The sequence below is a fragment of the Gopherus evgoodei genome, chromosome 19 (assembly GCF_007399415.2).
Source record: "Gopherus evgoodei ecotype Sinaloan lineage chromosome 19, rGopEvg1_v1.p, whole genome shotgun sequence".
NCBI lineage: Eukaryota > Metazoa > Chordata > Testudines > Testudinidae > Gopherus > Gopherus evgoodei.
In genome coordinates, this window is record NC_044340.1 from 8365563 (window position 1) to 8387383 (window position 21821).

General features: G+C 43.7%; 1 protein-coding gene across 7 annotated transcripts in view; it reads right to left on the bottom strand.

Annotated features, from left to right (window-relative positions):
• Positions 1-21821, bottom strand: part of ARHGAP32 (Rho GTPase activating protein 32) — a 409701-nt gene that overhangs the window by 67584 nt on the left and 320296 nt on the right. For 3 of the 7 annotated variants that reach the window (XM_030538279.1, XM_030538277.1, XM_030538278.1), the window contains 2 exons: positions 21614-21664; positions 18416-18490 (listed from right to left, as the gene is read on the bottom strand). The exons of 3 other annotated variants lie outside the window; for them this stretch is intronic. In XM_030538279.1, the coding sequence (XP_030394139.1) occupies positions 18416-18490; positions 21614-21664 (126 nt within the window). The remainder of the gene's footprint in view (positions 1-18415; positions 18491-21613; positions 21665-21821) is intronic. One more of the 7 variants, XM_030538280.1, reaches the window with a different exon arrangement.

A 21821-nucleotide genomic window follows, 5' to 3' on the forward strand; every position in this document is an offset into this window, starting at 1 on the left:
AGAATCCTGCTTTCAACAGGGGCCACTACCAGCTCCCTCAGAGGATGGGGCAAGACTCTTTACAGCCATGGAGGCAGCCTAGAGTGGAAGTTTTTTTCTAATCCTAATTCCAACATGGTTGAAGCTCATAAAGCAAGATGGCTTGTGAGCTGGGAAAGGGGTAGGATTATTTTTTTTAAATTAAACTTTCTCTTTACAAAGAAACCCTGCAAGTTGTTTTAAAAAACAAAAGAGAAGAGCCGTTCACAAAAGGTTGCAAAATACCAAGTCAAAACACACCTCTGACTACTTTAACCAGGTAATTAATCAAATTAAAAAGATTGAAGGAAGGTTTAAACTAGTTTAAGTGGGTCTACATTAGGTATTTGCACAAGTGTGACTAGACTGATTTTAAACCAATTTAGTTACACTGGAGCAATTTTTCTAATATAGACAAGCCCTATGGATGATCTGGTTTTGTTAATTCAATTAGCAGGGAACCCAAGGTTTCTGCTCTGCAGTTAGTCAGTCAGCTGTTTGGGTCTACCAGGCAGAAAAGGAAACAAATAGGGCCAACTCTCTGTGACATCAATACCACAATTTTTTAACCCACTGAATAGCATTTAGGTAGCAGGTTAAAATCAAAGCTGGCTGGAAAATTTACATAAAATACTAAAACAAAAATTTCTTCATATTTCCCTCTCCATCATGTTCTGACAGGAGAGAAGTAAACTTGCCTGCCTGCTGAGCTCTGAAGCAGCCTGCAGGAACGTGGGAAGAAAACTGCAGCTAACTCTTCTCTAGTGCAGATTCTCTGAACGAGGCCTGGTCCACACTCCTGAGAGACGTAGGTATACCAGCCTGGTCCAGACTCCTGAGAGACGTAGGAATACCAGCCTGGTCCACACTCCTGAGAGAGGTAGGAATACCAGCCTGGTCCACACTCCTGAGAGACGTAGGTATACCAGCCTGGTCCACACTCCTGAGAGACGTAGGTATACCAGCCTGGTCCACACTCCTGAGAGACGTAGGTATACCAGCCTGGTCCACATTCCTGAGAGACGTAGGTATACCAGCCTGGTCCACACTCCTGAGAGACGTAGGTATACCAGCCTGGTCCACACTCCTGAGAGACGTAGGTATACCAGCCTGGTCCACACTCCTGAGAGACGTAGGTATACCAGCCTGGTCCACACTCCTGAGAGACGCAGGAATACCAGCCTGGTCCACACTCCTGAGAGACGCAGGAATACCAGCCTGGTCCACACTCCTGAGAGACGTAGGTATACCAGCCTGGTTCACACTCCTGAGAGACGTAGGTATACCAGCCTGGTCCACACTCCTGAGAGACGTAGGTATACCTGCCTGGTCCACACTCCTGAGAGACGTAGGAATACCAGCCTGGTCCACACTCCTGAGAGACGTAGGAATACCAGCCTGGTCCACACTCCTGAGAGACGTAGGAATACCAGCCTGGTCCACACTCCTGAGAGACGTAGGTATACCAGCCTGGTCCACACTCCTGAGAGACGTAGGTATACCAGCCTGGTCCACACTCCTGAGAGACGTAGGAATACCAGCCTGGTCCACACTCCTGAGAGACGTAGGTATACCAGTGTAGACGCACGAGGTCAAGGGAAGAATTACCCTAGCTACTGTCTCTTGGGGAGGTGAATTACCTTCACCAACAGGAGAACCCCTCCTGTCGGTGTAGGTAGTGTCTACACTGAAGCTACAGAGGCACAGCTGCAATGGTACAGCTGTGCCACTGTATGTAGACTAGGGATCAGCAACCTTTGGCATGCGGCCAGTTTGTTTACCTGCCGCATCCACAGGTTCGGCTGATCACAGCTCCCACTGGCTGCGGTTCGCTGCTCCAGGTCAATGGAGACTGCGGGAAAGGTGGCGAGCACATCCCTCGGTCCTCGCCGCTTCCCGGAGCCCCCATTGGCCTGGGACGGCGAACCGCGGCCAGTGGAAGCCACGATCGGCTGACCTGTGGACATGGCAGGTAAACAAACCGGCCTGGCCAGCCAGGGTGCTTACCTTGGCGAGTCGCGTGCCAAAGGTTGCTGATCCCTGATGTAGACAAACCCTGAGCTTCTGCAGGCTCTTTCCAAAGGTTTAATTGACTGACTGACTAAAAGTACTGCTGATTTACATCAGCCATGATGAACACATGGCCCGTAGCCTCCGTTTAACTGGGCAGCTCTCATAGATTTCAGCAGAGTCAATGTCACTATCACATTCACTGATCCTCAATTCCAAAATGGCAAGTTACGGGACGATTAAAACATCATACACTAAAACAGAACATGAAAATCAAGGAATCCAGGGCTCCTGGGACTCAAACAACAGGTGACCAGAACATTACCTAACCCACTGGCTGTTGACCCTCGGAAACCTGAGATCCACACTGAATAAAGACTTCTTTTTATCAGCTTTCATTAGCATGCACCCATGAGCACCGTCAGTGCATGGGTGCCAGAAGGCACATCAGCACAGTAGTAAATTCCTTACATTTTCAGCATATGCTTTAACGAAAAGCTATTACAAAATCATAGAAACATAGGGTTGAAAAGGATCTCGAGAGACCCTAGACCATCCCTGACAGGCATTTGTCTAACCTGTTCTTAAAAACCTCCCATGATAGGGATTCCACAACCTCCCTTGGAAGCCTATTCCAGAGCTTAAGTATTGTTATAGTGAGAAATATTTTCCTAATATCTAACCCTGCAGCAGATTAAGCCCACTATTTCTTATCCTACTTACAGTGGACATGGAAAACAACTGATCACTGTTCTTTTTATAACAGTCTTTAACATATTTGAAGACTGTTATGATTCCCCTCTCAGTCTTCTTTTCTCAAGACTAAATATGCTCAGGTTTTTTAACCTTTCCTCATAGGTTAGATTTTCTGAACCTTTTTCATGTTTGTTGCTCTAATCTGGACTCCCTCCAATTTGATGCACGTCCTTCTTAAAGCGTAGCACTGAGAACTGCACACACCACTCCCGCTGAGCCCTCAAGTGCTGAGTACAGCGGGACAACCACCTAAGGTGTCTTACAGATAACACTGCTGTTGATACATTCCAGGATGACATTAGTCTTTTTTGCAACCAAATCACGTTGTTGACTCTCATTTAGGCTTGGAAGGATTAGATTTTTATTGGTAAACACTAAAACACTGATTTCACTGTACACAAAATGACAAAAAAGTATTTCTATTGATAATAAGTAAAATTTACAAATAGGCAAAGTAAGAAAAATACCGCTTGAGAACTTCCTTAAGTCTGATTTAAGATTAAAATTTTGACATATGATGTTAACAATTTGAGTTTTAGTGGTTTATAAAGTTTTAACTTTTTGATTCTCAATATCTACTTTAATTAAATAATTATTTTCTGACTCCTCCATAATCTCCCACAACTGCAAAAATACCATAAAAATGTTTTAAAACAAACATTGATATTATGCATCAAAAGTGATAAAAAATAGAATTCTGTCAGGCCTATTCATATTCAATTTGTGATTGACTATAACCCCTAGCTCCTTTTCACACAGTGCATACCAACCAGCCGGTCATTCTCCATTTTGAGTTGTGCAATTGATATTTCCTTCCTAACTGAAGTACTTTGCACTTGTCTTTATTCAACTTCATCTTGTAGATTTGAGACCAATTCTCTTATTTGTCAGGGTAATTTTGAATTTTAATTCTGTCCTCCAAAATGCTAGAAACTCATCCCACCTCGGTGTCATCTGCAAATTTTATAAACAAACATACTCTCCACTCTTTTATCTAAGTCATTAAAGAAAATATTGAATAGTACCGGATCCAGGACTAATGTTGGCTTTAGTCAGATGTTTTCAGCTTTAACCCCAAACTGGAAACCCTACTTACTGTTCTTGGCAGCCTGTGGAGATTCTCTCATGACCACTAATGATACTTTAGAAAGAACATGAGCCTCTACTTATTTGAAGAGAGCATAAAGATGTACCAGAGAAGTTGAGTAGCACTGGCAAACTGTAACAACCTGGTAAAAGGAGGCTGGCTTCTTTACCTTGAAAAGAAGTTTTAAAACATGGCTGCACCCAGGACTAGATTAACACATAGGCACATGACATGGGTCTCAGCTTCTGGAGTCATATGATGACATGAGAATCATAGCTTTCATTTTTTAAAAACAAAATATTTCTAGCCCTTATGATCGTGGAGATAGCCTTGAAACTGTGATCTGAACCCTGGTGTACAAAATGGGATTACTTCGGTATAACGTTGTCGCTCAGGGGTGTGAATAATCCACACCCCTGAGCAACATAGTTACACTGGCCTAAGTGCTGGTGTAGACAGCGCTACATCTGTGGGAACGCTTCTCCTGCCAATACAGCTACCGCCTCTCGTGGAGGTGGAGATATTAACCCGACGGGAGAGCTCTCTCCTGTCTGCTTAGAGTGTCTTCACCGGAAGCAATACAGTGGCACAGCTTCACTGCTTCAGGTTTATAGCGTAGACCTGCTGTAAGTCTGGAGACTGCCTGAAACAATGGCTCTGAGAGGTGCAAACTGCCCCTCTCATCAAAATGAGCTTTTAACTCTGATACCTGGCTGCAATGGGGGGTGGGTTGGGGGGACACGCGTAAGACATCACCTCAGCAGAGGACTCAATGGATGGAAGTTCCTTCTTGTCATCGCCTCACCACTGTTCTGCTGGGGTGGTGGTGGTTGGGGCCTCCACACAAGACGACTTCTGGGATGGGGACTGAGTTCTCCCTTCTCCAGACCAGACCCTAGCCCAGAAGTTCTCAAACTGGGGATTGTGACCCCTCAGGGGGTCGCAAGGTTATTACATGGGGGGTCGTGAGCTGTCAGCCTCCATCTCCAAATCTCACTTCGCTTCCAGCATTTATAATAGTGTTAAATATAAAGAAATATTCTTAATTTATAAAGGAGAGTCACCCTCTGAGGCTTGCTGTGTGAAAGGGGTCACCAGTACACAAGTTTGAGAACCGCTGCCCTAGCCCATCTGAAGATCAGAGAATGGTGGTCTAGGGAGCAGGCTGCCCAAAAAGGAGTCATGGTTGGCCCCTTGTCACTGCTAACCCAAGGAATGCCTGTGCCACAGGCAGCCCCATCTGGGATGTGCCCAGGTCCCTGGATTTCCTTAATATGGCCCTGGCCACATCCACCAATCTCAGTTATTGAATCAGACCCAAGAACTCTAAATTCTTCACACCACTGCTCTGGATGATTTATAGTAACTCTCAGGCCTCTGGACAATTCAGTCTAATTAGCTGAAGGTGTGAATTTAAAGTGGATTAGTTAAATTTCATTACATTTCTGTGGACACTCTCATTCAGAACTTGTCTATACAGGCTACTCAGGTCTGGTCTACACTTAAGAATTTATACCAGCATAGCTATATTGGTCAGGGATGGGAAAAAACAAACACCCAACCACCTCATATCTCCTAGTGATACAGTTATGTTAAACCCCATACCCATCCAAAAACAACCCAACCCTCCAGTGTAGAAACTGCTACATGGACAGAAAAGTGCTTCTGCTGCTGTAGCTAATGTCGTTTGAGGAGGTGGTATTCCTACAACGGCAGAAAAACTCCTGCTGGGGTATTAAAGTGGTCTTAATTCAGTTCCGAATTTTACTTCTGAATAAGAATATCCACATAGGGATTTAATGTGGTTTAACTAATCCACTTTAAATTTACACCTTTAGTTAATTGGAATTAATTTTCCTGAAAGTCCCCATGTAGACAAAGGAGGTAGCTTCCCTGAAGTGGGAGCCAAGAAATCTGAGTTTTATTTCTGGTTCCAGTTTCCCCACCTGTAAAATGGGGGCTAATATAAACCTTTGTGCTTTGAGATCTACAGATGAAAACTGCTCTATAAGTGCCAAGGCCATTATGTATTACAAGAATTGCAATGAAGTCAATGGGACTACTCACAGTGTGTCACCTTAGTCTTCACACTCTACTCTTATTTTAAGGCTAAATTTGATTTGATTACTATTATTGTGTATAATCAGTCTGTTCCTGAATGTACCTGACTTACACAGGGATGTCATACAATGCAATGTCTAACACAGGGGTCGGCAACCTTTCAGAAGTGGTGTGCCGAGTCTTCATTTATTCACTCTAATTTAAGCTTTCGTGTGCCAGTAATACATTTTAATGTTTTTAGAAGGTCTCTTTCTATAAGTCTATGATATATAACTAAACTATTGTTGTATGTAAAGTAAATAAGGTTTTTAAATTTTTTAAGAAGCTTCATTTAAAATTAATTGAAAATGCAGAGCCCCCTGGATCGGTGGTCAGGACCCGAGCAGCGTGAGTGCCACTGAAAAATCAGCTAACGTGCCGCCTTCGGCATGTGTGACATAGGTTGCCTACCCCTGGTCTAACATCACAGTGAGGTCACAAACTGAGATGTAGAATCTGTGGATAAATTAAACAAACTGGAGGCCAGAGGGATTAAAGAGGAATCTGCTTCTATTTACACAGGCATCTTGGCAAACAGTAGGGCTGGGTGAGCAATTCACAATGAATAATTTCTTCAATGCATTTTGTTTCTTTTACTGTTCACAGATGGTCCTCAAGCAACTCACAATTTTCTTGAATTTATTTGTTCAAAATCATTCAACAAGTCAAGCCTACTGATGATGCTTGTTCTCAGTTTGATATTCATAATTTGAGCTGTTTTCGTTGGAAGCAGATTACAATATCACATTTCTTTTCCCTGCCTGGATGAGTTTAACTCACAGAATGAGGTTTCCTGTGTGTACATTTATGATGCTGACTTTAAAATTCTGTTTCTGCAAATACTGTCTAATATTCACTTATAATTAACATGAACATTCCTGCTACCAAATTAATTTGCTAAAACATTCGTAGAAAATGCATACAAAAGTAAATTCAATTACAAATTCAGATCAGCAAGGCTAAAATAGGAAATTAAGCCCACGTCCAGACTAACCCGCGGCATCGGCGGGTTAAAATCGATTGCTCGGGGATCGATATAGTCTGGATGCGATGTATCGATCCCCGAGCGCGCTTACATCGATTCCGGAACTCCATCAACCCGAACGGAGTTCCGGAATCGACACGGAGAGCCGCGGACATCGATGCTGCGCCGTCCAGACGGGTGAGTACCTCGATTTTAGAAATTCGACTTCAGCTACGTTATTCCCATAGCTGAAGTTGCGTATCTAAAATCGATTTTAATACTTAGTCTGGACGTGGCCATAGAAACACAGAACAGTTGTATCAGTCACACAAGTATTCAGGAAAACATACTTGGCTGGGCCTCAACTCCACTCATCCCCTTTAACTATGGTGCACTGAAACAAAACACTGCTCACAGCTTGCCTTAGGCAAGAATTCTGCAAGGCTGAATTAATTAAACATTACATTTCGCACAGTTTGATTTAAAAGCAAAGCTGCAGGTTACAAGTGCTCCTACTTCCAGATAATTGGAATGAGAATGCAAGGGTCCTGTCACAAACACCATTAACTCCTGCCCTAACTTACAACGGTGGTCTTATTAGCTGGAGATTATCGCTCTGATGATGATCACGGGGCTCAAGGAAAGATTTCGCTACGTGTTTTACAATGTGTGCTTTAAAGGTGGAGCCAACAGCCCTGAGGAAACGTGGTTCCATGCCACAGGCAATGCCTCACAAAATGTTCACACTGCAGAGAAGTCTAAATTCTTGCACCTCTGAAATGAGCACCGCATGGCACGGCATAGCGTCTTTATTACATTTAACGTGGGCACAATTGGGTTGATTTAATCTTCCACAATTTTTCCAAGGCTTATATTTTTCCTCTGACAATTTATTGTGCATGAATCAAAATACCTGATGATGGTACAAATGAACTACCTGCATGAAATGAAGCCAGAAGCATATGGTTCATATTCTGCTACATCTAAAAAGGGCACGGGATATACATCACAAATGTAAAATATGTATAAATGAGAGACAAATCAGACCCTATAACTTTTTACTTCAGACACAGGGTGATGTATCGGGAAGGCAGTGTAGTCTAGTGGCTAGGATGGGGGACTGGAAGCTAGGAGACCCAGGTTGGAATTTTGACCTCGCTGAAACCAGACACAAAACTAATACCAACTTCAATAGTGCCAGGATTTCATTGCATGAGTTCATCATGACCGAGGTGTTGCATGGCCTTAGACAAGTCACTTTGCCTCTCTTTCACATGCTATAACTTTTGTCCATCTTGTCTATTCAGACTATAAAAACTCTTCAGGACAGGGACTGTCTCCCCTAAGTTATGTCTACACAGCAACTGGGATAGTGCTGCCCAGTGCAGGCAGGCAGATGTGTGCTAGCTCTGCTCGTGTTTTTAAAACAGTAGCATGGTGTGACAGCATGGGAGTAGCTGTCTGAATACGGTCCTGCCTGACTCCCTGGGTACAAACTCCAGCAGAAAGCCCAACCTGCTGCCACTTGTGCTGCCAAGGCCACATCACTATCTTTAGTATGTTCGCTCAAGCAGAGCTAGTGTGTCTGTCTACATGCATCGGAAAGTGCCCTCCCAGCTACTGTGTAGACATAACCATATACAGTGCCTAGCACAATGGGCCCTGATATTGCAACACTAATACGCAAATACAAAACAACAAATTAAAGACTCTAAGACCTAATCCAAAACTCACTGAAGTCACAACTGACTTGAATGGGTTTCTGATCAGGCCCATATATTGTACAGTTTAGCCTGAACTCTGTCCTTTGTTTTCCTGAGGCTACTTCTGAGCTATCTGCAGAGGTGCTTTGATTAATCAGTCTGGGGTTCATTCTCATGACTGGGCTAATATTAACAGCAGTCATGTGGCTAAAAAAAATCCTATCCATTCACCTTGTAACTTTCTCCATCTTCCAAACTGGCAAATCCAACCATGGAAGGAAGGCACTTTATTTTGCGGTGTCATTTCACATTCTGCCACACTTTTCCTGTAACCAAGTCCTCTGAAAAAGCCTGTTTATAAGCTAATTTGGGAGACATTAACATTACAGTTGAAAGCTGGCTGGGAGGCAGAGAAGCAAAACATCACACTACTAAGGAAGAGGCAGGCTTGGGAATAAAAATCAGGATTCCCTCTCACAGGGCCCCTGCAGCAGATTTGCCATAAAGATGTCTGGGTACCGTATAGTATCTTGGGATTGATAGGAGTGCCTCACTCTTTATGTTCTCCCTTTGTGGTCGGAGCCATAAAGTGGAATAGCCTGCCTTGCACGCTCAGGTTTATAAAAAATGAATCAGTGCATGTGTGTTTCAATGACCAATGTAAAAGTAGTCTGGGAAGATATATGGCCAATGGTGGATCAAGCAGACAGCTGAAGACTTTTATCTGCCTTTTCCTGAACACAGCAAGTTCCTGAGAGACTGATTCAAAGAATTAAATGAAAAGATTCACACTGTAGTTATACGATTAAATCCCGAAAAAGAATGAGCGTGAGGTTGACACAGGCCTTAAATAAAACCCTGCAAATGAAGCTTCAAATCAGCAGAGCCTTCTGAATTAATCACAAGCGCAAGTTGATTCACAAGCTAATGAAGCAGGCCCTGAAAGCTAGAGTAATGTCCAAACTATATCGTGCAGCAAGTTTAAACTCACTGGAAAAGAGAGGAAAAACCTGCTTCAGCAGTGTCTGGGCCTTCTACTAGAAACAATTAGATCTGTCATTGACTGTAGCAGGAGACCTTGTGAAGTATTCTAAACTATGCCTTCTTCTGTGATAATTTAAGGATTCTCCCCAAACGTGTGCAATGGCACATACAAACCAAGGGACAATTAACTGCTCTAAGAACGCCTCCAAGATCATTAACTACCACGTGGTTTAGCTGACACGATGTCCCCTTTTTGACCCTGCTGTTTAAGTCTCTTTTCACTTTCCCTGGAGATGTAGCAACATAAATGTTAAACCAATAGAGCACAAGAGCCACAGGCATGTACATTTAGAGCCCAAGTGCCACCCCCTGCTGACAGATAGGCTAAGCAGATATTCTGCTGCCTGTGTGAATTTTCATGGGGCCAGGGTGTAATCGGATATTCAAGGTATGCACCAGCACGACCCTTGATAAATCCACATGCAAAAGCATGAACAGATTGGAGGTATGTGCCACGCATCTGTGGTTAAATATGCCTGAAAGTATTTCTGCTCCACAGCTTGACTCCCATAGCAATTTACAGGTGCACAATGCTATAATGAAAGAATAGCAAAAGCAGAGAAGGGCAATCTGCCCTTTGCCTAATGTAATATTTGTGGACTGAAAGCTCAGACTGACTGCTATAAGGTTCAGGTCTTTCTATGACACAAACAGTGAGAAAAACAAATCCAGTTTAAAAGACCATCTTGAAAACTGGAACAGACAGCAGGCAGGGTGAAAAAGAAAATAGTGTGTGAAAAAAAGGCACATTTTATTATTACTACTTTGATGCTTGCAAAAAGCACTGCTTATGGCCAGTTTTACCACCTTGCTCATGTTACCTTACCCCGCAAGTAATTGGAAGAGATACACGTCCAGGACCTAATCACTGGAGCTTCAAAAATGGAGGCCCGGTTAATCCTGGGTATATCAAAATGTACACTTACAAAGAGAACAATCCATTTACACACAAGAACCTGGTAATAATTTTCCATAACATCTTGGGAACTCAACACAAATATGATGTTGTTTAGATTACAAATAATATTTATTTGACTGCAAATATTACCCATGACTCCATGGAGTTTGTATCTAAGAAACACTACCATGAATGCCTAAGAGCCTTTTCAGCACTGCCAACATTTATACTTTTGCTTCTTTTTATTGCTGCAGGAAAATATCTACACTATTAAAGGATTAAAAAGGAGGAAAAAATGCACTGACATTCTAATGCTATGTATTCTTAGGAATTTATTTGAAATGCTTTAAATTATTGCCTGTCTCTCACTTGCTAAACCAGCCAGTGATTTACAGACTTTATTTGTGTGCACGTACAGACTATTTTTAGCTCTCCCAGCAAAAACTAAATTCAAAACGGAGTCAGATTCAGAAATATATGCTCAGAACCCCAGACTCTTAGCTGTATGTGGAGGGAGTATTCAGCACATACAGTTTTACAAACTTTCTAAACTTCTTTTCATGCTCCCTGAAAATCCACTGCCCTTCCTCGTTTGCTAGAGACTTCCTCTAAACCATCATCGATGGACACCAAAAGCCTCTTTTAACCGCTGACACTCTTGGTATCTATGTTTAAATAACTGCACTTTTCAGCAGGAGGTGAACAGGGAAATTCAAGGCATATTTCACAACTTCATGTCGAGTTCAGCTGTGTAGTTCTAACCCTGGCTCTGGGGAAGTCCTATGCTCCTGTCTGCTTCCTCGCATGGAGCAGAGCACATATGGGCCTGAGTGCTGGGGAGGTGGAAGGACACTACTCCATGACATGCTCCTGTGTTGCTGCTGGGTGCAGGCACTGCAGAAGTGGGCTAAGGCTGGATGACTGGTATCCTGCTGGACTGTCCTCTTAAAGTTAATAGTGAGGAAACCAAAGGGCAGAGGGACTGATTCTGGAAGTCTTATGTGCACACAATCCTCTGAAGTCAATGGGACTTTCCTGCAAGTGTAGCTGTGGGCTGCTGCAGGCCATGCCGGGTCCAGATCTGGGCACCTGAACTGAGAACAGGGTGCTCTCAATAATCCCCTGCTGGGCCCAGACAGCAGGGAGGGAGATGCAGAGGGGACAACAGCCAGAACTGGGGGGGGGGGAGAGGGAAGGAGGAGGTGAGACTGGCACAAGGATCTGGCGGGAGTGGATTGGAGGCTGGCAATGGTGTGTGTAAGGGGGGGGAATGGAGTCTGAGAAGTGAGATGTGGAGAGACTGGGACTGTGTGCTGGGCAGCTAAATGGGCCAGAGGAGAGCCAAAAGGTGGGGGCGCAGTGGGGAGAGATTGAGATCAGATGAAGAGCTCAGGTAGCTGGAGCTGACACGGCAAAGACACTGGGATTGAGAACCAGTGGGGTGGAGACAGATCTGAGGAGGCGCCAGGACGTGGGGGGAGAACTGGGACAGGCTGCCCAATTAGCCTGAGACAAGGAGACCGGGGGGTGTTGGGGAGAGGTGTCATTGAAACTGGATGACGAGTCTGGAGATTGCGATTGGGACTGGGAGCTAGCGGGGAAGGGGAATGTGGGTGGGAGGGAACGACTGGAGGCCAGGGTGGCAGGAGACACACAGATTGGATGAGGAGTCAAGAATGGAAACTGGGCCAGACTGGGCAAGAAAACTAGGACTGAGACAGGGAATCCTGAAATGCAAGACTAGGACTTCCTGGGTGAAGAGACTGGGATAAAAAGTCTGAGGTGAGGAGACTGGAAGTGGCTGGGTGAGCAAAATGAGACGAGAATGAGCAGCCAGAGGTGGGGAAAAGAGAGGATGGAGACAGAGACAGGGCAGAAGGGGTCATACATAGAGGGAATGGATTGAAGAGTCTGTGCCACTAGAGAACACTCTCCTGCAGGGCCTGACACGGAACGCCAGATTCTTGAGTCTGACCATTCCTCTGCTCTTAGCAAAACTCTGTGAAATCTACTGGCAAAGTGGGTATCCCACATCCTCTAGTGCTGATCCACATCGCAGAATTCTACTTCTATCAGTTACTCCATTAGCTCAGGTGGATCCAACCTGCTGATGACCCATGTGAGTGCCAATATCATGCCTCATGATGAAAATTATTTTTCAGGTTGCTTTTTTAAAAGCCTTGGGGCAAATACACAAATGAACTACATTAGAAAACATTATTAAGGTTGCAAAATCAAACACTCAAATGTTAAGTGCCAGAATTAAGGTTTCCTAGGCAACCTTAATTCAGACCCTTTCTGAAGGCACAGTATGACCGTCTTTAATTATATGAACACGTCCTATTTTTTCCACAGGATCCCTGCATCATTCACTGCACAGGATGGACCTGCTGTGAGGAAGAATCAGGGTTGTGCAGCAAAGGAGGCTGTTATCTGAGGAACCACTGACTCGTTTGTCAGAGAAGTTGAGAGGGAGTAAGGCAGGTGACTGCTGGAAGAGAAAGGGTGGTCTCATGGTTAAGACAGGTGAGTTCTGCCCTGGAGAACTGGCTTCTATCCCACAGAGTTCCGACGTGATACCAGTCAAGTCACTTAAATCAAACTTTTCACAGGCTGTCACTAATTGTGTGTTCCTCATTTGCTGAGTGCCCAGCCTGATATCCTTGGCATTTGTCTAACACGCAGAAGTGCTGAGCATTCACAGCTGAATCTGAAGTCAATGGGAGCTGTGCTTTAAACATATCAAGTGCTATCCAGTGCTAGAGTGCAATGAAATGTCAGGGCCTAGGCATCTCAGATTGGGCACCCAAAATTAGTGGGTATTTTTGACCATAATCTCTTTGTGCCTTGGTTCCCCATTTGTAAAACAGGGATAATAATATCCCCTTCACCTCCTGGGGCAGGGCTAAGCTGCAATAATTTATAGCTATTGAGATGTTTATTGTATGGAGTAGGATGTTTACTGTAGGAATGTGTTGGTTTAGGTCAACAGCAAGCTGTTAGTGAAACAAACAGGAAGCATAACAACTTGAGACAGTCAGTCCTTTGCCAACACTTGGCGAGAATGTCTCCTGCATTGTCCCTGGGGATGTTCTACCTCTGTGCAATGCTGAGCTCACTGGACTAGTCTGTCAAGGGAGTCAGGGGTACAAACTTGTGAACACAGGTGAACAATGACCATGATTAGATTTAAACAGACAAGCAGGGCAGAGCCAGTAAAGTGAGACAGACAGACACCCAGAACTAGGTTGCAGGGTGACTGGGAAAGGGAGGCCTGACTAAGATCTTTACCAAGGATAGGCAAAATATTAATTGATAAACCTTTGGTTGTTTTAAAACCCTTTTTCTTGTACTATGCTTTTTTCCTGCTGTTAAGGTTAAACAGTACCTTGCGTATTAGAAGGCTGTCTGAAAACTGTATTCACCATGTGTCACAGAATCCCAAAGGGAAGAACTGCAGATACCAAACCCAGTAAGATCTGCTTGGAAAACCATGGTCAATCTCATGTACCTGGTCTAAGAGTGAAAGAATCATGTGCTTTCACCCCAGGGGAAGTATAAGGCACAGGGCCTAACACCGAAGGGGGTGCACTCAGAGAGACCAAAGAGGGAACAGAGCTGCAACTAGCCCTGGAGCCATGATATAGCAGTGTTGTGAAAATAAATTGATTAGCGTTTGTGATGAACTCCACGGACATGCCCATGACAAAATTAACAACTCTGGCCTGGCCTACACTGTTGGGGGGAGGAGGGGGGAACTGATCTATGCTATGCAACCTCAGCTACGTGGTGTCTTCACCGCGGTGAGTCGACTACTGCTGCTCCCCCGTCAACTCTGCCTGCACTTCTCATGGAGGTGGAGTACAGGAGTCGACAGGAGAGCACTCGAGGGTCGATTTATCGCATCTACACTAGACGCTGCCCGCCAATCCAGTGGGTAGTGTAGACATACCCTCTGTCTTCAGAGGATGGTTTGAGTAATATGCAGGAAATAAGGCCTGGGGTAACACACTGAACAATCAAGAGGAAGAAAATATATTGAATAATTGCTCAGTAAGTGAGCACCATCCATTCTGTGCATTGAATTTGGCAGGGGTCATGTGGAAAAAACAGCATGTGATCATGTTATTAAAGACCATATCATAATATAAAAAAGGGATGGGGGAGAATCTTAATGTTGGGGGTGTGTGTTTATTCGTGTTCAAGACTTTTACTCACATTAAGAATTTGGGCCAGATCATCTACCTGGAAAATGTGCGCAGAGACTTCTGCCCTTTTTGGGTGGAGCTAAGCCATCCATGTGGCGCTGTTTCTCTGTAGGCGGAGGGCAGGCAGGCTTCAGTTAAAGATGGGACCGGGAGGGAGGCTAAATGTCTCTCCCGTAAAGCCTGCTGAAATGAGTCAATCTCTGTGCTAGGAGTGCCCCCTTCTGGGTTCCAACAGAACTGTGCCATCAGGAAGCCAGAGGAAGGCTAGAAGCCAGAGGGATGGGTGCATAAAGGGTCACTATGCAGAATCCGTCCCCGGCCCAGTTGATAACCAGTCACCCTCATCTCTGGGTATCTGTGTTTTCTGGGAACACAACTGTATTTTCCTCACCCACCCCCAACCCTGCTCATTCCATGAAGGTGAACAGGCACACCACACAGCACCTGATGGAACTAACTGGACATAACTCCATGAAGAAATGGTGATGTCTGTTCCTGGCAATGATGCACTCCTTCCAGGGGAAAATCCCACAGGAGGATGAGGAAATATGCCTTTTGATTGCACACATTGCTTGACTTTCTATGTTCTGAAGCTGATTTGGGTGCTGGGGTGGAGGGTAGGTTATCAACTGCAGCTAAAGACATATTATGACAGATCATCCTGGATCCCAGCTTCCTGCCAACACAGACCAAAGAGGGAGACAGTCTACCTTCAGTCTATTTCAAGGACAGCTTTTCCTTCTTTTGTTGCATTAAATGTCCTACCAGGTCACCTCAAACTGTGAGACACTCGCCCTTCAAAATAGCACTTTTCACTAGCTCCATGTCTGCAAAGAGCTTGAGATTTCTATCAAGACTGTGGCTGATATACAGATGGAGAACATGCTCTGAGGGGATTTATCGCTCCTGTAAATCCTCTGGGAACCTCTCTGAATTGCATATAAAGCTCAGTGAGTAATTTCATGGCAGGCAGTTTCTAGAGATTTGTGGGAGAGGTGCAAAGATGTCCTTTTGATAGTGTTTCCAAGGAACAGACATTGGATGTTTCCCGCGCCCAATTTGTAACACTTCTTATATACATTGTTACAGCACACAGACTAGTTTGCAGAGGATATGTCAGATCTTCTACAATAAACATTTATGAGAGCATCTAATGTCCACAGTTTATTAATATTTGTGCCTAGAATATTAAAAATTGAAGTTCTGGGAAACTACTCTTCCAACTTCACATGGTCTGCTACAGGTTTTAGGGTTTAGAATTCAATGCAGAGCAGGTGGATCTTGCATATAGCAGTACCCCATTATGTCAGCACACTGCTCTGGTCTCCCTACATTTTTTATTGATTTATTTACTGCAGCAAAAAAGGAGAAAATGGAACTGGACAAGAGGCATAGAGTGAAAGAGAAACATGGGTGCTGTTAAATGATGTCTGAGAGGAAAATGTTACTGCTATTTTTGTTACCCTGAACATGAATTTAAAGAGCAAAAAAGGGCAGCCAAGTGTTTCCAATGAGATACCATACCCCACATCTCTGTTACGGTCCTGGGCAGTCACTTAAAGATACGGCTACTGTCCCCCAAATAATCCCAATCTTCTAATGATAGGAAGTCATTGGAACTACTCGTGGTAAGCATTATACCTGGAGTTCACAATAAACATCCTGAAACTTCCCAAACAGTAAAACTAAGGAAGACTTGCCTTAGTTCTGCTGATATTTCCCAGGTACAAAATAGCAGCGAAATAATACTGAGAAAGAACTGGAAGGAGGAAAAACAAAAAAAACAAAAAAAACCAAAAACCATCCAGCCCCTCTTTATCCATTATAAAGAAGCAACAGAGGGCAAAGCCCAATGGAAAAAAATCCCTTTGCTGCTGACCTTTGAAGTGAGAAGCTAAAAGTACCCAGGAGGATTTCAGCGGAGGTAGGTAGCATCGAGGCAGTGGCATACACGGGCAATACTGAAGAAGTGGCAATATGGAGATGTCCAGTTAAGAGAGACTATGAAAATAATACTTGGCCCTTCTGAAGCACTTTCCATCAAAGCACTGTACAAACTTTAAGCTCATTAATTAGCTCTCATATGTGGGCAAGAAAGAAGCACGATGTTAATATTGTGGACAATGCAGGCAAAAGGAGGATCTGAAGAGTACTTGGAAGTACTGATGACTCACTTATTAGAGTAACATCAATGGCAATATCCATTAACATTAATGACACCCATGGAAACACAATACTAAACAGAGACTGTGTGTGAATAATGTATAGTGCAGACATGAGTACACTTCAGTTCCAATTCAAGGGGGCAGAGTCAAGTGCTTCAAAGAAATATATGGTGACAGCATGTGATCCACAGCCCTGAGTTCTGTGGGACCATGACTCATTGCACAAGATATTAAATGAATCCATTGTCACCACACAGCATCGATCCAGCACACCGATAACTGTACTTCATGGCTCTTGGTCTCTTCATTTCTTTATTGTGTTCAGCTTACAAAGATTTTTTTTTTAAGTGCACCTAAGGAACTCCGGAGCACAAAATCCCATGAGTTCCAATGGAACACCAGTGTTCCTAAGTCCTTTGGGAAAATCCCACTTTTAATTCCCCCTCCCCCTTTTTTAAAAACTATTTAAGGTGAATTTAGTGCTGGTGGAAAGACATTGCTGACAGCTTTGGAAAATGAAATCCTCTGTTCACCAGCAGAATGGGCACAGAAGTGATGCAAGGCTCCCCTGCATGTCTCAGCCCTCCCTCAGAGGGAGGACTTCTGCTGACTGGATGGTTGCTTTGTGCACACATTTCATCATCGATCTCTCTCTGCTGAGAATGCCAACAAGGGCAACATACCCCATTGCCACTCACTTCCCTTCGGCTGTAGTTTTGTATAAAACTGTTAAAGACAGAACTCCAGATATTCATTCATAAAAATAAGAAATTAAAATGTGTGTTAGTGAGTCATTTGCAGTAACTGCCGAATGGATAGCTAGAGCACGCTGGATCTATCCCTGGCACACTACGGTCCCTCAGCTCCCTTAGAGTGCTTTTATTTTATCTATTGTTTCTCCTGAGAGGCTGTTGCAATGCAGTCATGACAACGACAACACAGCGGTTCTTAGCTATCACTGTAACGGTGCACACACCATGGCCATTTAGGCTGCTGCAAAACTACAGCATTTAATCCACATTTCTTCTCTTTCCTGTCTGAGCAAGCTCTCCTCTGTGGTGCATGAACAAGATGGTTTCGTACCATGTATTTTTATACGCACTATAAAAGGAACAGTCTTTTAGATTCAGACCTTATGCAGGTAAGGAGATTTCTGAGCTAACCCATTTTGCAAATGAATAGCGTCAATACCGCCATGTTAAAAGAATCCAATCCTGCTGATCTTACTCTAGCATACTGTTCCACTGACTTCAGTGGGAAAACTTGCATGAAGAAGGATTTTCAGGATCAGGCTCTTGCTTTTCCAGACTTCAGAAAGAAATAAAAATCAACATAATCTATTCCAACTATATCTAGCTTCTGTAAACAAACCTAAGGTGTTAGTACATAGCTACTGCTACCACGTACAGTGTTAGACTTTGGGTTAGGACACTGAGAAGCTAATTGTCCTTAATGGCTCTACCTGAGCTCAGCTGGGACTGGTTCAGAGCCTCTGTGACACATGCAGAACCTGGCTTTACACTAGCCACCTCCAAATCTGCATGCAATTGGGAGGAAAAGGGATGCAGAGAGGGACAAGGCAAGAGAAAGCACAAACATGGTTAATTTAAAAAAGCTAACGGAACAAACTAGGAGACTAACAATTTCATTTGCAGAAAGAGTATTAACGGAACAAGTCAAAAGTCTGGGTTCTGATCTGATGTGCTCTGAGGCACAGATTCTGTAGGTCACATCATACATTCTACACACTTATGAAGGCAAAACTAGATGTAGGCACATTACCCACAAGCCTATCCTTTGATAAGAACTGGGCTAGCTGCAACCATATGGAAAAACAATTGTTGTCAGCAGGTTCCTAACACTGGTGCATAAGGATTCTTCTCCCCCTAGCCCGGAGAAAACTGCTGCAGATAGCTCAGTAGGGAGTTTACAGCATGGTTTTGATAATGGCAGTGCTAGAACTTTGCTAGCACAGGTGGTGTTTAAACATGGCTGTAGCTTGCACGGTCCCGGTGTCAGGTGTAGTCAGGACCCTAAAGATATACGGCCTCATTTTCAGAGGTGCTCAGCTCCCCCTGAAGTCAACGGGAACCAGGGGTGCTCAGCAAAACTTAAAATTAGGCTCATGCTCTATAAACCTTTCCTCCTAGATGAGCATGCATCTCCTTCTAACTTTAAAGAAAGCTACGTGAGCAGAAAAACAAAGAAGAGAGATACGCACCACCTAACACTGGCAAAGTCTGGGGGGAGAAGGGAAACTTCTATTAAAAAATAAAACACACACAAAATCTTCCTAAATTACTAGAAACAGGAGATGTGCAACTGGGGCCCTTTGATGTAGGGAAATATTACAAACAAGAACCACCGGTGCAGAGCACAGATGAACACTTAAGCCATGTCAATGAAGTCGCACATGGTATGTACTGGTGTTCCATGCACTGTGGCAGCCAAATTTCTAATCTATTTGCTTCAATTGTATTACTCAGAAAGGGACATGGCTGCCAAAAGAAATTAATTTCACATGAAAAACAAACAAAACCACTAATAAGCTTTATACCTTTGAGCAGAAATATTATACCTGATTGAGTGTTTGAACTCTTCCCTCTAACAAAATCGTTTGAAAGCAGAGTGAGTCTGAGTGTTGACCTTTCAGACTGCATTAAGTAACCAGAGATATAGCCATTCTTTTTTTCATGTTACAAAGGAGAAAAAAAACACCACATCATCTGAGGTTAACTGCTGCTGAACCCTAGAACGAATCGCATTTCTGGAGGGATCAAGGTTTACTTCTTTCCCACAAAGTTTTTCTGTACAAGAAGAAATGAAGAAGATTCTTCCTCTCTCTGTTTCTTCCATACATCCAAAGAACTTAAAACCAAACCCCCTCTTGGCTCTCACTAGTACTCACTACCCTCACTGCAAAATTTGTTTGCATTGTATGTCGATAATATGGCCTCGTGTCAATCAACTTTACCCTCATTCTTGGAGTCTCTGCCCCGATATCAATAACCTAGTGTTCTTTACTTTGTCACTGAAAGTTGGGATGACAAAGAAAACAGATCCTTTATGATTACTGACACTTCTGGCAGTATTTAAAGAAGGAAAGCCTCCCCCTATTGCATGGTCCTATCAGAGACACAACCATGTACTATTCTGTCGCTCTCCTTTGCGGCTTCATGAGTGGCCAGTATCCTTCTGCCAAGCCTGTGAGCCCCCACTGCCTCACCGGGGGCATTCAGCAAAGCAGCTCCTCATAACGGACAGAACAAGTGCTGTCAAATGACAACCTTCCTTCCAGCTAGAGATGTCTCTGCAATGGTCCCCAAATCCCTGCTGATTCACATAGGAAGATACTGGGAATAGGAACCACATTCCCAATCCCCATCATGCAGTGCAAAGCGCCATCTTTAGACCAATTTGCTGGGGAAGGGTGGGGCAGGAGATGGGGACTTTTTAAATAACCAATATGTTTAAAAGTTTATTTTTTGAACCATGGAAACCCAAGAATAAAAAAAGCATCTTATGATGGGGGATGTACAAGGGAGGCTCAACACATATCAGACTTCCACCTTTAAGATCTTAAATCTCTGACAATGGGGTATAATTTTACTGATATTGGATTGATTATAATTTGTGTTGCACCAGTGTCTAGAGGCCCCAACCAAAATCAGGGCTTCGCTGTTCTAGGCACCAAAAGAATGCTACTCTCAGGTCCTCTCAGAGTCATTCTGGGGCTGGGAGCACCCAGTACTAATAAAATTATCTACCCATTTTTAAGGAAATCAGCTTAATTATTTTTCTCCTGAAGATTGTTTTAAAATATATAATGTGCTGTCTGAGCTACATTTAGTTCTCTTCCGTCTCCCAAATTTTTAGCCCATCTTTCTTCCAGCTGACACCCTCATTTTGTTTGCACGGGGGTTATGAAGGTGTTTTCTCCGTCCTTGATCATGGTTTTAATGCCATTTAGTGACCCGAGCATTTTTGGCAGAAGAGCGTTAGAACAATCATTGTCTTTGTTTCCCAGCTGCATTTGTTTTATGTTTAAAGATCTTGAAGGAACATAAGAACTTAAGAATGGCCATACTGGGTCAGAACAAAGGTCTATCGAGCCCAGTGTCCTGTCTGCCGGCAGTGGCCAATGCCAGGTGCCCCAGAGGGAATGAATCTAACAGGTGGTGATCAAGTGATCTCTCTCCAGCCATTCATCTCCACCCTTTGACAAACAGAGGCTAGGGACACCATTCCTTAATCATTCCAGGTAATAGCCATTAATGGACTTCACCTTCATGAATCTATCTAGTTCTCTGTTATAGTCCTAGCCTTCACAACCTCCTCAGGCAAGGAGTTCCACAGGTTGACTATGCGCTGTGACAAAGAACTTCCTTTTATTTGTTTTAAACCTGCTGCCCATTAATTTCATTTGGTGGTCCCCAGTTCTTATATTACGAGAACAAGTAAATAACTTTTCCTTATTCACTTTCTCCACACAACTCATGATTTTATATTCCTCTGTCATATTCCCCCCCTTAGTCTCCACATTGCAATACAGTCTGGCTTTGGCTTCCTTGAACATCCCTCAAAGCATCGCAGCTACTGACTGGCACGTATGCAAAAAGGAAGAGAGAAAGAGAAAAAAGAGGAATAAATTAAAACGTACAAGGGGGGAAGTAGCTCCAAGATGCTGGACGGGCTCCGTGGGCAGGGGATACTGGGAAAGTACAATTAAAAAAAAAAAGAAAGAAAGAAATGGTTAAAACATGCACACATTCAAAATGGGTCAATTTCAATTCAAGCGTGGCTAGACTGCATGTAGTGCCATTTCCTCGCAAACCCACATATGGATGTACATTAATATGGACCTAATC